The following is a 17314-nucleotide window of genomic DNA, read 5'->3' as shown; positions in this document are numbered from 1 at the left end:
TTTTAGGTATATGAAAGGGGTACCTTTTTTCAGTAAAGGGTATACAAAAGGGGTACAATTTCTGTGAAAGTGGTATAAAAAAGGGTAAGGGGTAAGAGCTTGGGCGGAGCCTCCCCGTATAAAACTTTTTTGAGTGCCCCCCCCCCCCGGGCGCTGATTGGTACGCTACAGTTTCAACCGTAGTGTATGAAAAAGGGAAACATACGAATCGATAAAATTTGAACGACAGCTACTAAAAATACTTAACAAAAACGTTTTGCCTGACTGCAGACATCAATTGACGTGACTTGCGCCCACTTGCGTAATGATGATGATGGCTCATGGTTTGTCACGAGAAACTGAATATACGTCATTAAATTCCGTTTCAAAAATTTGTTGATTCCTCCATTTCGTGTAAATTTAAAAATCCTGCACGCTGTATACAGAGTGGTAAAGGGGGTTCCAAATCTCGAATCACGGGGCCTTTTCCCTCAATCACTGATCACGCATATATTAATTTTAGTTTCAAGCAGCTCAGTGGCTGGAGTTTTGGCCAGCAAGATCACCCCAAAAATACTCGGCAGGTTTTGATATTTAGAGCAACATTTTTCCGTTCTAGCAACTTTTTGTATATTGAGCAGTATTTAGGCCGAAGATTTCCGAAGATTGTTCGATTGTTGTTCGAAGGCCATACGAACGTTTACGATCATTTTTCGAACTTTTCCGAAGATAAACGAAGTTTTCCGAAGACTTCCAAGGAAGTTTCAAAGATGTTTGAACAGTCGATCGTTCAGCACTAAAAACTCTTTAACAGACAAGACGTCATCGGTTTTTTCACGATTGTTCTCAGTGAAAGAAATCCCTTTAATTGAACAAGTTTTGGCCTTACTTTTTTTTAATGACGGTTCAGATTATCCTACTTCATGCATGGTGCTCCTTGGGTAGCTCTTTTGTCGTCGGAGGTCAGAAAATCTTGGCTCTGAAGTCGCCATTGTCAAAGATAACGTCAAAACAATCTTAACAGTTTGTGGATCTCCGACAAGTGGCGTTCTGGAGAGAGGAGGTTTGTTGAAACTCGGCTACAACATATGACTTTGCCAAAAACGATCCTGTTGAAATGATTTGCGGAAAGATCACGAGACTGAATATGTTGACAGTTTTATGCTGCGCTCGCGATATTTTCGGCACCAAAACGTGGGGGGCTGAGCCCCCCCCCCCAAAAAAAAAAAAAAAAAAAAATTTTCCTTTGGGTGGGCTCCAGCCCAGCCAAGTGTGTATGTGAAGCGTGTAGTGTAGTGTGTATGTGAAAGAACAATATCTTATCTTATCCTGCCAGCTACGCAGGCTACGAACGTTTTCGAGTTCTAACATGACTGAAATTGAATATGTCACGAAAAATGAGCCAATTATAGACCATGTTCACGAATCTTGAGAAATAAAGTAGTTATTTCACGAATCACAGGAGTACTTTCGTTCACGGATCACGGGAAATAACTTCTTTCTTTTACGATTCACGGCAATTAAAAATAAGCAAACACGGTTCAAGGAAAACCCCCTTTCCGACCTTCGGTTTTGGTTTTAGCCAATCAATGAGCGTAGTAATGCAAAACCAAAGTAAAAGCAAATTACCTTCGACACTCAAGTGAAAACCGCTTTATGCATCACATTTACTTTTTATAGTTAGTTTAAATGGCACTTAAACGTTCGGAAAGTCCACTTTATTTCTTTTATATGTATCCTAAGTGATTTATGGTTTGAACTAAGCCCACTTCCCCCGCACCCCCCAAAAGGGGCTCGAAAAGAAACGAGCCCTCGGGAGCTTAATAGAACTTTTGCGGTGTATGTTGAGGCTCAATTTTACCCTTCGTTCAATTTGGCATTTCTCTTTGTATTTCTCTTTGTTCTGCTGAAACAAGGGAAAATATCAGATTGTACCAAGGGTTAAATTGAACCACATCATCTATAGAAAAAAATTCAGTCTCGTCGGGCCCCGTTGAGCATTTGAAAAGGCCATTTAAAATATCTCGAACAGACGTACTTAATGACTGATTCAGTTATGTATTCTAAGGAGTTACTCCAGTAACAAATTAGTAAAAGAATGCAGTTTTTCTACTGTGGACACGTAAAAGAAATACTGTAGACTGTCACAAAAAGGAGACATCATATTCACAATGAAGAAGGGGTTTCCCTGAAACAGCATTTAAAGCACCGCGAGAACACTATTGACCACAGACTGTATACTGTGTTCTAAACTTTGGCACTATTGACCGAGCTTGTCCAGGTGTGAAGAGCAATGCAACTTTATTTACAAGTAAATCACAAATGAACAAAATACGCTTTTGCAAGGTACACAATAAACGCAGTGGTTTTTCTTGGGTTTTAGGAGTTCTTCGATATGTTTTTTGGGTCCCATAGGGCCATATTCTGTTGACTTTGGCATGTTGTCATAAACCTCTGTAGGCATTCAATTTTTCAAAAAGCATTCCAGTGGAAGAGACCGTTTTATTTGATTTTTTACCGGAACAGCGGTTTTCCGTACTTATACCTAATCGTACCTTTTTGGTACGCTTCGGCTGCATATCAGGCGAGTTTGGTCGAGCCATGGTTCGTATTTTGGCGAGACGCAGTCGAGCCAAAATACCCATGGCGAGACCAAACGAGCCTGATATGCAGCCGAAGCGTACCAAAAAGGTACGATTAGGTATTTACCGTACCCAAATTCAGCAAAAAATCTGGTTATATTTATCGCTCTGTTGAAGCCATGCTTGCAAGTAGGCCTTTCTCGATTTAATGCTACTAGAAATTCTCGCATAAAGCCAAAAAAATGCTAAAATAATGCCTGATTTCCTTAAAAAATGCCACTTGAATACCAAAAAATGCTTTGTTTTATTTCAAACAAAACGTACAAACTCTCACATTATATGCTCATATCAACAACAGGTGATACTTAATAATTGTTTGTTTATAAAAAAAATATCAAAAATATCAAAAAAAAATATTTATTTTTTTATATAAAAATAAAAACACACACACACAAGTAACACAACGCACAAACAGTCAAAACAGACAGAAAACAATCAAATTATGTAATCAAAATTGTGAAACTTTATGATTATTTATCCTTCTGAGTTCTGAGTGCTGAAAATCTGAATCACAGTCATGAAAAGTAACAGAAAATTCTAGCAATTCTTTTTTGAAGAAAAAACGAAAAAAATGCTCGTTTTCCCAAAAAATCCCGAAAAAAATGCTAGCATAATCGAGAAAGGCCTACTTGCAAGGTACGTACTGTAAATTGTGATGACTTGGTCTTGACACTTTTACTAAGTTCCTCTTCTGCCTTTTCCACTCGTTTGTTTAGAGTTTCATTCTCTACATTTTCAAAATTAAAATTTAGCGAAAAACTTGGAAATTCCGACTCCAATTTTTTCACTCTGAATGTCTCAGTACTCGTCGGCAAACATCGCGCAATTGGCGAGCGCGCTCAAGTTTAGTTTTGGCGGGAAAGGTTTTCTCTTTTTACGACCGCTTAACACCGCTAAATTTAAATTACGAAGTTCTGTTCTATTGATAAAACGTCTTTTCAATTCATCACACAGTAACACTACTTTACTTCAAAGTGACCGTGATATGGGGGCATATCAGGTCAGTGACTTGATATAGTAGGATATCAGGACAGTAGATCGCGCTTCTGATTGGCTACTTGCGAATTTGGGTACGGTAAAAATGGAAAGCGCCCTTGCATGACGTGACATTTGTAGCTAGGCTTTGTGAAACGAGCACTGCCACGGCATAATTAGCAATTTTTAGCACTTTTTGGAGCATAAATTCATAAAATGTAGTAAATATGGTGTACTTTCTACAGAAATAAATGAAATTTAGGTAGTTTGTTCTTGCAATGCGTGTTTTAGCTATACAATTGTGATTGTTAAGTCGTTGGAGGCATTTTCCAAACGGTTTAGAGATGCGAGCAGCTAATTTGGACAGCCGACGGCCGTGATAAACTGCCATAAACACAAATAAATTTACAACAACAGTTTATTTAAAAAACATCATAATTTGGTGTCGTTATTGCGCACCTCTATGTATAGAATCTACGTCATTTTGTGAGCATAATTTCGGAAATCAGAAGCATAATTTGGGAATTCTGGCATAATTTTTGCATAATTTGGCAAAATTTTGAGCACTGCTAGTAGCATAATATGCCACTTTTAGGAGCACAATCTATAAAAGCCTATTTGTAGCGCGACCATGCGACCATTAGCTACGACGCGACTACGCGAAAATTTTCGAAAATTGCGCCTCAAGCTATTAACCCCTTGCCTCCGGCCAGTCACCCCCGGCCCCTTTGGCCCCTCTCCTGGGCACCCTCTCCCTCCCTCTCTCTGTCTGTCTCGCCCCCCCTCCACCGTCTTTGGGGTTCTTTCTTCTCTCGCTTCTTCTTCCCACCTTCTTCTTCTTCTTCACTCTCTCACTTGGCTTTTGCTGTGACTTCCTTCTCAGTCCTCGGCAGAGTTCACATCTTCCGTCCCCCCCCCCCCGCCATTTTGTCCTCTTTCGGTGTTTCGGTAGTGCCAGCCTCCCTCGGATCACATCACCAACAACCACTTCAGTGATGTCCTGGAGGACGTAACGTCCTCGTCGCGACGAGAGAGGACGTATAACGTCCTGGGGCAAGGGGTAATGAACATGTAATAACTCCAGGAATAACGAACAGCCTATAAGACTCTTTAAAAGTTAACCTATCACCAACCGGTCAAAAAAATAAACTAACCGTTAACCGCATGAGTATTTCATGCGTGACTAAACACACAGGACGAGCTTGTCAGCATGAATTACACGACCTGTACTTCAACTTGGTGGCTAGCGATTATTGTTTTGGCCGTTACTTTGTAGAGGATAGTAGCTGATTTATTACCTTTTCTAAAGACTCTAAAGCTGTTCCTGTGCTCCTGCAGTACTTCTCGATACTGCATACTCTCATTCAGCCTTTAAGTCACGCAACTCTCTCTAAAGGAGCTAAACAAATCATAGAAGCCTTTGGCGAACCTGAAAGGAGATGAACTACTCGAAACTCGTGTATTATTGTATTAAGAGTATTAACCATTCTCGGCCCAAGACCTACATGTATGTATGTTGCATGTGAGTATTAAAAAGAAACCAATTTGAGCATGGGTATTGTAATTTTAGTCCTACGTTTTATACATGAGGGAGGGAGACCTCGTCCCACGTATGGACAATAAAATTGTATTGTATTGTATTGTATGGGTTTTGGTCGATATTCATGGACGCATTGCAGACCTACATGCAAGGGACGTGCGTAGCATAACGAGCTATCACAAAGAGTCGTGGGTTCGAACACGGATTAAATACGCGGGAGAATTTTCGAGGTAGAAACAGCCGGGATAGCTTTCAGAGCTTGTCTTTATCGTAGATTTAGGAAAAACGTATTTTTTTTATGCTCGGTTTTTCTTGGTCGATTGCGTGCAACTCCGCACGAATTCAAGGTGACACATATTAGATTGCCTTTCACGTGTCTATTCTTGACCAATCATTGAACAGATTGGATTAGTTGCCCTCCCTTCAAACAGCGGCCAACATTTCTCCCTTCATCAGTTGGAGTCTGTGCTTGACGCTTTTGTGAGGTGGTAAGGAGAGTTTTATTTTTTTATTGAACGTCTTTTAAATAATAAGTTCTCTCGCTAGTTTTTATTTAGTTAGCTTGTTTTTTTTTACATATTCTCTATCTATTTCACCAGACGCTCTATCTATCTCTGCCTGCCTTTCTACGAGATGGCTTCCAAACTTCCAGCAGGGTTCCCGGTGATCTATGGAAATTTTGAATACTTGCCTGTTAAGGTCCAAGACTATGTTGCGGACAAAGTTCATCTATGCCAACCAGACGACCTCCACATTTGTGATGGATCAGAAAAAGAGTTCAAGGGACTTACTAAAGCTCTAATGGACGCTGGCATTGCAACTCCACTTACCAAACACGACAATTGGTAAGCACTTGTGTCGCCCCGTCAGGGCATATTAATTTCAAAGTATTAGAGGTGTAATAAACGTCACACAGGAAGATATAGACAGTTCCTGAAGTCGTTTTCACTGTTTTAATCGCGTAGCCGAGTAACAAACAACAACATACACCGAAGTCAAATCGTTCTCTCTCCCTCGTGCTTTTAGTCCGATCCTTACACTATGTATCATGCACAAAGTGTCCCATTACACTATCCCCTCTACTAAAAAGAAGGAATCTCCAGATTCACGATCGTTCCGTGTACTAAAACAAAATAAAGTCAATCCGTTAACTTAATCTCTTAAGAAAGTTCTGAAACAGTTTGAGTACTCTCAATGTTCTCGCAATGTTCTAGCTTTCTTCAGCAATTTTGGTTTCAGTTTCTTTATCCGCTCCTTGTCCTGCCTCTGCTTGTCTTTCAACATCTTCAAGCGGTCCGTAATCTGCTGTAAACTATTCAGAATCCATTCTCCATAACGGTCTGGGGGTCTTCTTATGCGTGCTGGTCTTTGGCTCTGGCCAATTAACTGTTCTTCTTCGACCTCGTCTTCATCTTCTCTGCTCTCTCCCCCATTCCTGTAACAACCTTGAGCATTCTCTGACTGTTCACCTCCCTCAGCCGCTGGTATATCTACTACATGGTCACTTCTAGCACCCTGTTCAATTTCCCTGCCTGAAGCAGAATCAGCAAGGAAGGACGGGTCCCCGCTAGTGCTCTCGCGGTCACTTCCAGCACCCTGTCCAATTTCTCTGTCTGAAGCAGAATCAGCAATGTAGGACGGGTTCCCGCTTGCGCTCTCGTCTGGCATATCAACAACCTGGTTGTACCCTTCACTTCTAGCCGCGGCCCAAACAACCTCTTCCTCAGTTCCACTGGTTACGGTATCAGGATCCATTGATACCACTCCCTCCAATGTTGTCTGTACCTGTTCACCAGCTCCGCTGCCTCCTTGTTGTGCATCCACTGCTTCCCTGGCACCCGTTTCCTCCCCACTTCCTTCCTGCCTTCTCTGATACAACCGCAAGTTGTTGAAATGGACTACTTGAGACTTCCTGGAATGTCCCCTGACCTTCTTCACACGGTACGTTACATCAGTGACCCGTTCCACTATCTCATATGGTCCCTCCCACAGTCGATGGAACTTGCTAGCTTCACCCTGCTTCAGCTGTGGGTCGTAGCGCAACACCAAATCACCAGCTTGAAACACCATGTGTCTCACTCCCTTGTCGTACGCATCCTTCTGACGACGTTGAGCTACTTTGAGATTTTGCCTCACATCTCGGTATGCAGTTTCTAGGCTTCCTTGAAGGTCCGCAACAAATTCAGAGTAACTGCTTTCATTACCCATGGGCCCACTGCCCATCATTACATCCAGAGGTATCCTCATCTCCCTCCCAAACATTAACTCAAAAGGTGTATGTTCCGTGGAGGAGTGGACACTACTTCGGAAGGCCATCATGCAGTAATCTAGCTGTTCATCCCAGCCCTGCGGATCACCTTCAACTCTGGCTTTCAGCATGCTTTTAAGTGTCTTATGCATATTCTCAACTTGTCCATTGCCCTCTGGATGATACGCAGTTGTCCGAGTCTTGTTGATGTTCAGCAAATGGCACATTTCTTCAAACACCTGGGACTCAAAGTTTCTTCCCTGATCGCTGTGTATGCTGTCTGGCACACCATACCGACAAATCCAGTTCTTTACCAGCACCCTTGCACAAGTTGTGGCGCGTTGATTAGAAATGGCATACGCTTTAGCCCACTTTGTAAGACTACACTGCACAGTCAGAATGTAGCGATTTCCCCTTCGAGACCTTGGTAAGGGGCCAACTATGTCAATATGGATTCTCTGCATAGGGTTTCCAGATGGTATCGAATGCAGGGGTGCCTTTGGGTTAGGCCTGGACTTACACTTGGCACATGTAAGGCAACTGCTACAATACCGATGGACTTCTTTGGTCAAACCTGGTCTCCAAAACCTGGTTTTCATCTTCTTCAGGGTCTTCATTCTTCCTAAGTGGGCACCTGCTAGACCATCATGAACTTCCCTGAGCGATTCTTTAACAAGTTCGTGAGGTAAGACCATCCTGCTTTTGGCTGACGGAGTTCTTTCGGGTGACCGCAGATAAAGTACTCCTTCTCGTAGCTCCAATAGTTCCCATTGCGCCCAGATTTCTCTTGTTGCTCGACTCAAGGGTCGGAGTTCCTCATCGGTTGGTTTCTTCCATTCCTGCAATAATCGATCTACAACTGGGCCAATATCAGGGTCCTCACTTTGAGCTCGCGCCACATTCTTGGATGACCACAGATCCTTTTCATTGTCCTCGTGATCACAAGGCAGCCTGCTGGTGACTGTTGCTACCTCTGACTTTGTCGGTGGAACACATGAGGGACATTCTCCATGATTTCGCCTAGGCCGTCGAGACAAGCTGTCTGCATTACTGTGTTGCTTTCCTGGCCGGTGTTGTACCTCATAGTCGTACTCTTGGAGGCGTTCAAGCCAGCGAGCCACCTGAAAAAAACAAAAAAAAAAAAAAAAAAAAAAAAAAAATAAAAAAAAAAAAACCCCCCCCCCCCCCCCCAAAAAAAAAAAACCCCCAAAAAAAACACCGCGCACCAGGCGGTCTTTCAATTCCTCGAAACTGACTGTTGTTCCTGTTGCCAATGAACGCCACATTCTTCCTACAGAGTTGATAAAGAGGCTCAGCGATGATGGAAAATCCAAGGATGAATTTCCTATAATAGCTAGCAAGACCAAGGAAGCTTTGAAGCTCTTTCACATTCACTGGCACTGGCCATGTTTTGACAGCTTTAACTTTCTCAAGGTCAGTCTTTATCCCATCGGAAGACACCACATGTCCCAGAAAGGCAACTTCCTTTCTGAGAAATCGACACTTAGTTGGCTTAAGTTTCAAACCAGCAGCCCTTATACGATCGAACACCAACCGCAGACGGCGAATGTGTTCTTCAAAGGTAGGAGCCCAGATGATGATATCATCCAAATACACTAAACAGTGGGTCCAGGTGAGACCATTGAGTGCTAGGTTCATTAATCTGGTAAAGCTAGCTGGTCCGTTTGTCAATCCGAATGGCATAACTGTCCACTGAAACTGTCCACGATGAGTTGAGAAAGCTGTTTTAGGCCTATCCTCTTCTTTCACCTGCATCTGCCAGTACCCCGAAGCCAAATCCAGACTAGAAAACCACTGAGCTCCACCCAAGGCCTCCAACAAATCATCTGTCCGAGGCAGGGGTATGGCATCCTTCTTTGTAGACTGATTAAGTTTACGGAAGTCAATGCACATACGATATGTTCCGTCATGTTTCCTTGCAAGCACCACTGGACTGCTCCATGGACTTTGAGACGGTTCAACCCTGCCTGTAGCTAGCAGCTCATCTATTTGCTGATCAATAACTTCTCGCTGGTAGGGTGGTACCCGACGGGGTGGCTGTTTCACTGGTTTGCAATCACCGGTGTCGATGGAATGTTCTAAGAGGCCCGACTTTCCTAAATCAGAGCTGTCCTTCGCAAAGATGTCCTCGTATTCTGTTACTAGAGACAGAAATTGTCCTCGCTGGTCTTCTGACAGCCCTTCCAGGTTACCTTGTAAACTTGATTTCCACTTTTCTTCCTTCATTGGCTCCTCATCTTTCACTACTGGTCTGTCAATAACCGAACAAGATGGATGAGAGGCACTTGTAACATCTGGATCCATTTCCATGGGAACAACATGGCCATCCACACTACTAATAGGGTGGTATTCAGCAACAGGAAAATCTGACCGCAGTCTGATGGGCCTATCCGAGAAGTTAGCAACTCGAACTATGGTCAGTCCATCCCTGGGGATCACTAACGAACGAGCTATATTAATTTCTGATTTGCCCCTCAGTTCCTTTGACTCCTCTAAAATCCCCGGACTGCCAGTGTTACGATCATATCCATTCTCTAATTTGGCTTCAAATACTTGCTCAGTTCCGGGTTCTACTTGTATGTCATCACTCAGAAAAATTCTACAAACACTTGGTGTAACCTTGCTGTACCTGATTGGAATTTCGGTATGGCCAACTACAAAGGTTCCAGTGTCATAGTGAATTTGACAGCCAAAATGCTGGAAAAAGTCTGAGCCAAGTATGCAATCATGGGATAGGCCCCATGCAATCATGACTGACCAGAAACAATCAATGTTTCCTACTCGAAATCTAACTTTTGTTTCTCCCAGAACCGTTAATTCATTTCCATTTGCAGTGGTCAGGGTCCCAGTCACTGGGTTGACTTTTGAGACATGTCCACTTTTTCTCCATGTTTCCTCATTCAAAACACTAACAGTTGCACCAGTGTCTAGCAATATACAAGTTACACTATGGTTGACAAGTCCTGAAATATAGATTCCAGAGTCTGATATGGCAGAAAGAACATTGTTACTTATAAAAGCAGGGTTGTTTACCTCATTGGCGACTTCTGGTGCTTGGGCCACCACTGTGGGCCTCACGGGGACTGCCTGGCCCTCGGCAGGCCCCGAGCTCTGTTTCCCCCTTCTTTGTATGGACAACTCCGAGCAAAATGGCCAGGTTCGCGGCAAGCAAAACACACCCCATCATTGCGGCGCCGTGCAGTCGAAGTCGATTCAGCTTTCCTTTCCAGCTCTTGAATTTTCACATTCATACCAAGGACTATCTCCTTAAGCTCACGAATCTCAGTCGAAATTTTGTCACCATCCGCTGAAGCACTCACCACATTCACCGACTTTTTCTTTTCCACAGATGGCACGGCCTGGCAAGCTTTACGCGCGCTTTCCAACCGACGAACAACACGAACAGCCTCCACAAGCGACGCCGGTTGACTCATGAAAACTTTTTCTCGTAAATCATCACTGATTGCCACTCCTTGAATAAACTGATCTCTTGCCAGTTCCACCTTGAAGGAATAAGCTGCCTCTGGGTAGGCATTTTCCACTAGCTCCATTAAATGATCGGCGAATGCTTCGAAGTCCTCATTTGGCCTTTGACACCTAGCCCGTAACTGCAATTTATAATCTTCTTTCGTCTTGCCCGAATCAAACCTTTGGATCAGTTGTGCCGTGAATTCCTCGAAAGTTAACGATCCCGAAAGCTTGAGCAGCTCAACCGCTTTATAGGCTGGTTGATCCAGTAGAGTGAGCAAATAAGCTCGACGATCTGAAGGCTTGATATGTACGAGATTTGCATACTGAAGAAACTGCGAAAGCCATGTTTTGAAATTTTGACCCACTGAATAAACACGAGGAGCTCGTACGTTCCTCCTGGATTCCGTTTCGCTAGAAACCACCATGCTCTGCTTCAGGGCCTGGGATAAGGTATTCACAAGCTGCTGAATTTCAGAACTCTCCTCCTGCGATGCACTTTTTGAAGCTTTTGGTAGTGGCTTCGCTTCTTGTTTTGGCGCGGTTTCTGTTGGAAGACCGCCTTCGGCACCTTTGGGAATTTCCTCTTCTCCGTCACTCATTTCTGGTCACTTCGAATCCCAGACCGCTGCCACCAATGTAATAAACGTCACACAGGAAGATATAGACAGTTCCTGAAGTCGTTTTCACTGTTTTAATCGCGTAGCCGAGTAACAAACAACAACATACACCGAAGTCAAATCGTTCTCTCTCCCTCGTGCTTTTAGTCCGATCCTTACACTATGTATCATGCACAAAGTGTCCCATTACAGAGGTAATTTGGTTCTGTACGTGATTACCATTGTAGCACTGAACTTCTTGCAGCCCCGGGGGAGGTACTCCTATTATATAAACATATGATCATGTGCAGCTGTGAAGGGCTTGGTTTTCAAGCAGTTTTAATATTCTGGGATAGGATATAGAAATTAAAGAGTATCCGTGTGTTCAGGGTTTCATTTACTGGGAAACTTCTCAGTGGTATGAAGAATTTTGTCTAGCAAATTCCTGTGATTTAGAGTTTTAGGAGAATAGCAAGTGTAGGGTAGGGTAGAGATCTTTGGCATCCCCCGAGGGGGGTACTCTCTTATGGGCTATACAAATATGTGCTGCTCAAAAGGGTATGCTTTTCTGGCTCTTAGACTCTAGAACAGGGTATAGAAATCAATCTTTCTGTACCAGGGTCGATTTTCCCCAGATTCCTGATTAAGCATGATCTAGTATAGCTACTAAACTCTGCTCCCCTTATTGCTTTATCTCCAAGCCACAGAAAGGGTCTCCAGTTCCTATTTTTTCCTAACCTGGCATTCTTGTTTTGAAAGGGAGAGGGAAAAAAATGCCTGATACATTTATTGAGTTATTTTTTCAAAAATAGCTCTTAGTCGTCGTGCTGGGCCGTGTAGTCAGTCAGTGGGTCAGTATGTTTGTTTGTCACACCAATCAGATTTCAGGTACTATCTTGGGTACTATCAGATCCAATCAAGTTGTAGTTTATAAAGGGAAAAGAATCTGACACAGTTGCAGTGAGCGATTTTATTTGAAGATTTTCGATTTGTATGAGGCGGAATTTGTGAGTTGTGAATTAACCCTGGATTAAAAACATGTTTTTTCTAACGCTCGCGTGCTTACAACGCACACGCCGTCAGCGTTCGTTTTAAAGAGGCTGGCTTTCCTGATCGTGGAAAGAATTACATAAAGCATTTGCTCACAGCAGATTTAAAGAACAATGTTGTCATTATGACGTTAATACTGTGGGTATATTTGCAAAGAGTCGAAGAAATAGAAATCTTTAGATTCCCTTATAATACTGGAGACTCCACCGGCGCTAACTCCTAACTCCAAACCATCCAAGAAAGACGGCGAACGACGGGTTTTAAGAATAAAATTGGTAGAAACCGAACTTAAATTTTATGCTCCACCCAATCAAAGTATGATCCCATTGCAAGTGAATGTTGTCAATGATTATTTTCAGACACAAGTATAAATAAATCTTGAGTTTCAATAGCCTGAATTTAGACGTCTCTTTCTGGTCGCTACTGAGTTTCCATAAATAAAACTGGTTCTTAAATTTGTGTTGTAAAAATTCTGTAGTCGGCAAATGAAACATTCGACATGAGAAACAGTGGAGCCGTGAAGCCTTTCGTAAAAAAAACAAATGGCAATGCAACCTTGTGTCGCGCCATCGCGTCTAGCTGGAAGTAAACATGTTTTATTTCTTTTGAATTTACCATAAAGTTCTTAAAACCTAAATTCTTCTTGAATGAAACTTGTCTTCATTAATAACACAGATAACGGCATCAATTGTTATTACAGTTTTAGCCAGCGTAGCTTGGCGGTCTAGTTAGTTGGGGAGAGCGAGAAATCACGCACGCGAGCAAAGCGACGGCGGGGCAGAAGGAAAGAAAGAATGCCAGCCACCAGACGTGTCTTAAACGGGAGAAATCTTTTCACGTAATTATGTAAATAATACGCATAATTTGTAACTGATACGCATAATTTGTGAAGACCGGAAATAAAAAGGTGGCGTGTTGTGTAGGATGTACAAAACAAATAAATCCCGGGAAAATTATCAGGGCTCATATTCGTTTTTGCAAAATGTCTGCAAATTTGGGAGGTCCAAAGAAAAATTCATCTGCGAGTCGAAGCGGGGGATCACTCGCGAATTTGTAATTCTTCTTTTGCCTTAATGGGGACCAAATGTTCAAATGAGAACCTGTTTTTGTTCATACGGACATCATTATTGAAGAATGTCACAAGGCTGACTCTACCTTATTGTTAGATATTTTCGCTGGACTTAATTTTCGCGATTTTCAAAAAATTGCGAAATTAAAGACCCAGGAAAATTTATTTCAAACATTTTCTGTTGTATTTTTTATGTTAATTACGTATTTTTCCGCGATAATAAGTAACAATAAGTAAGGTAGAGTCAGCCTTGTGACATTCTTCAATAATGATGTCCGTATGAACTTGTTACCTGGCTGACGTCTCAGCAAGCTCAAATTTTAATCACTCACTGCTACAATCTTGGACAAAACTAGTTGACACATACGGATTTCACGCATTTTTCGCTAATGACTCGACTTGCAAGCGGGTTAAAATATCTTATCCCCCTCCCCCCTACTCAATGTTGTTTCTTGTGGTTTGCGGCTCGACAGGCTTTGTTTTAAAAACACTATAGCATTACCAACATTGAAATGGGGGGAAGGGGGGTTGCGAAACTGAACTCCTTTGGCTAAACAAGTGGAAATTTGCTAAGTGTTTCAACAGTTTTGTCCAAGATTGTGTAAACGATATTTTGGCTAATAAGTAGAAAACGCTTTAATGTTCTGCCATAAAACGTCTTTAGCTTTTTGTACCCTTCGAGTTCTTTACCACCAACTGCTCGTTGCTACGACAGGCTTTTATTGATCCATGGAATCGTCAATTACAAGGGTTTTCGGAGGCTCGTTACCAATCGAGTCAACAGAACTTTCACTGATTCTACTCAGTCAGAGTCTTTTCAAGGATTTGAATAGGAAATGGCTTTATTGAAGGGCTGATTCAAGTTTCCATCAAACGTCTACATTTTCAAACTTCAGATAAAATACAAAGTTTGGTTTTTATGTGCGTCATTGATGGTAATTAGAACAATTTGTTACGCTAATAGTCGATACACTGTGTACATTCAAACGAACTGAGTACAATTCACACAAATGAAGTCATAAAACGAAACGTTTATTACAGAAAACAAGCCAAAACGTAACATATTTACAATTCCATAGGAAAAGAACGAAAATGCATTAAGTTACAGGCGTTTTTTGAGTGAGATTACGTGAAAAGCAATGGCGTCACGCCACAACGTCTCAAGCGTGACAAAATGGATGCGGCGTGACAAACAGGCAGTTAATAACAGACTATTGCTAACTACTGTTTCTATGTACAGTATTGTGAAAAAGTAATGCACCCGAAAAGCGCGAATTTCATTCTTTGTTCTCGCGAAATTTCGCGCGAGCCGCGCACAAAGTTCGCATCACTTCGAGCGAAATTTCGCGAGAACAAAGGCCGATATTTCTTCGAATTTTCCTTACCTCAACGATAATTCGCGATAATTCGCAATATTTCGCTACTCACTAGAAGAAAATTCGCGTGCAGCTCAACAGTAGTTTGGTCCCCTTCGATTAAAGTTCTCTGCGTGATTGATACGATCGCCTGCTCATGTTACTTGACACAAAATATATCTTGGTTACCGTTCTTTTCAATTCGATGTAGCGTGAACAACAACTGTTCCATATTAAGTTTAAATAACACCACAACAATCTTGAGTGATAAGAATAATTTATTACATACCAAAAATTCCAAGTTCATAAAGGCAAACAGTGTGTTCGCAACAACATTCACGGAAAGATCGCGCTGACATCGAAAGCAAAATTCGCTTCAGATGTTACTAATTCTCGCATATTTTTCGACCCTTTGATCCAGATAAAAGACAAGCATTGCAAGGAACCTTTCCATAGACTTTTTCTTCTTCACTTAGGCGTAAAAAGGTCTCAAAGTGTACGATTTCCACACATCAACATCGCAAAAACATTCATAACCTGCGATCAGGCGTTATTTTTCTCGCGGCGGAGAGGTCAACGGAAAAATGAACGCCTGATACAATTACTTGTCGAGTCGTCTGTAAAAAGTCCAGAATCTGGACTTTTTTCTGATTGGTCAGAAAACAAAAGGCAACATTAGAACTTTATATTGATTGGCTAATTGAGTTCAAGTCTAATTTTCGGTCCAAAAATATCGCGCGTAGATGATTGTTATCATGGCGGGTGTTGAGCGGAATGAAGTAGAAAGCGAGTTCTTCTAGCTTTTAGAAAATCTCTCAAGAGTTTTGTTCACAAAACATTTAAAGACGAACAAAGGGAGTGTATTCGACGAATAGTTTGCGAAAGAAAGGATGTTTTGGCGGTGCTTCCGACAGGATTCGGCAAGAGCGTGATCTATCACCAATGGTGTCAAAGAGTATTACATCACACCACCAAAGACGCCAGACGATCGTGCCAGTGACGAAAACTACGACCTTGAAATGTCTGACCTGAGCCTTACACAAAATCAGCCTTTGCAGAAAACAAATTTTAAAAACCATCCGATCAGCTCGTTCAAAAAGGGTAATTCAAACACGTTTGTGAGAGTAAAAATATAGTTTGAAGGCGCTAATCACGCTTATCTGATGGCATCGCTGACATTCTCGATGACGTTGACAGATATTTTAATTTGGGGGCGGCAGACGACTTGACAAGTAATTGTATCAGGCTTTCCTTTTTTTCTCCTTCCCTCCGCCGCGAAAAAAAGAAAGCCTGATCGCAGGTTAAAACATTCAGGAATCGTCTTGTCGAATCAATCTTGTGCCCAGGACACTCTGCCATTGTCATAGCAACCGTTTGGCCCCAGATCCTCCGAGTGTGTGCATGTGTTCGTTCGCTCGAAAGTTGATGCTGATCGGCAGAATATTGTTATAATTTCTGGACTTCTGTGCTTTCTTGGACACCAAGAAGAGAAAAGATGAGAAGAATTACTATATAACTAACCAATGTATAGATTTAACCGTCGAAAGGAAAGGACTTTACCTGCTAAACAGCTGTAACTTGTTTAGTTGTTATGTGCCAGGCGCCATGTTCTGAGTTGTGCCATGTTCTGAGTTGTTTTACGCTATCAGGCTGCACGGAATCAGGCTATTTTTGTTTCATTGTCGGTTACAGGTAAATGGCTTTGTAGCTGTTTGAATTCCAATGCGTTTATTACATTTTTATGGTCTGGATAAACTTTCCTGTTTTCTTTCCTCCGTGTTCGAATTTTAAAAACAACACCTGACGCGTTTTAGCCATGTCTCACAACAACACAACAGTTTCGAAAAGAAAACGATCAAGATGAAAGATCTTAATTTCGTTCACGGCAAGTTTTGCTTGAAACACTTATAACTGCCTCGAAATATCGCCACGAAAGTTCAGGATCAAGCGAATTATCGCGTGAAAGTGCCTGAAAATTCGCGAAAGTGCGCGATAATTCGCGACAAATTACCGCACACAGCGAATTATCCTTCGAAATTTCGCGTGGTTTTAAACAATAGATGTCACGAAAATACGACGAAACAGCGCGAATTGTCGCAGAAATATCGCTTCAAGCGAAGTTTCCTCGAAAAGCCCCGAAAAGCGCGAATTTCGCCGAATTTCATGTGCATTACTTTTTCACAATACTGTACTAAATGGGACTTTTCTCTCTCAATTCGCACTAGTTACCCTTAGTTGTCTACTACAACTTTGAATTAGCGTAAACACTGTGATTCTGAACGATTAACAAGAGGATTTTTAGTGATTTGAACGGTTAACATACGGTTAACACCGATTAACAGCTATTAATAAAAGATACCTTGACATC

The 17314-nt window shown here is 42.0% G+C and overlaps 1 protein-coding gene across 2 annotated transcripts in view; it reads left to right on the top strand.

Moving 5' to 3' along the window:
* Positions 1–5463: 5463 nt before the first annotated feature.
* LOC144650074 (phosphoenolpyruvate carboxykinase [GTP], mitochondrial-like) overlaps positions 5464–17314 on the top strand; it is a 31440-nt gene continuing 19589 nt past the window's right edge. The window contains exons 1-2 of one of the 2 annotated variants that reach the window (XM_078509727.1): positions 5464–5624; positions 5736–5981. In XM_078509727.1, coding sequence (XP_078365853.1) covers positions 5770–5981 — 212 coding nt within the window. In that variant the 5' untranslated portion in view covers positions 5464–5624; positions 5736–5769. The remainder of the gene's footprint in view (positions 5625–5735; positions 5982–17314) is intronic. The other variant, XM_078509728.1, reaches the window with a different exon arrangement.

The sequence above is a fragment of the Oculina patagonica genome, chromosome 4 (genome assembly GCF_052425735.1).
Source record: "Oculina patagonica isolate OP01 chromosome 4, crgOcupat, whole genome shotgun sequence".
Classification (NCBI taxonomy): Eukaryota; Metazoa; Cnidaria; class Anthozoa; order Scleractinia; family Oculinidae; genus Oculina; species Oculina patagonica.
Note: the sequence above shows the minus strand (reverse complement) of the source record. Positions and strands in the feature narration are given on the sequence as shown.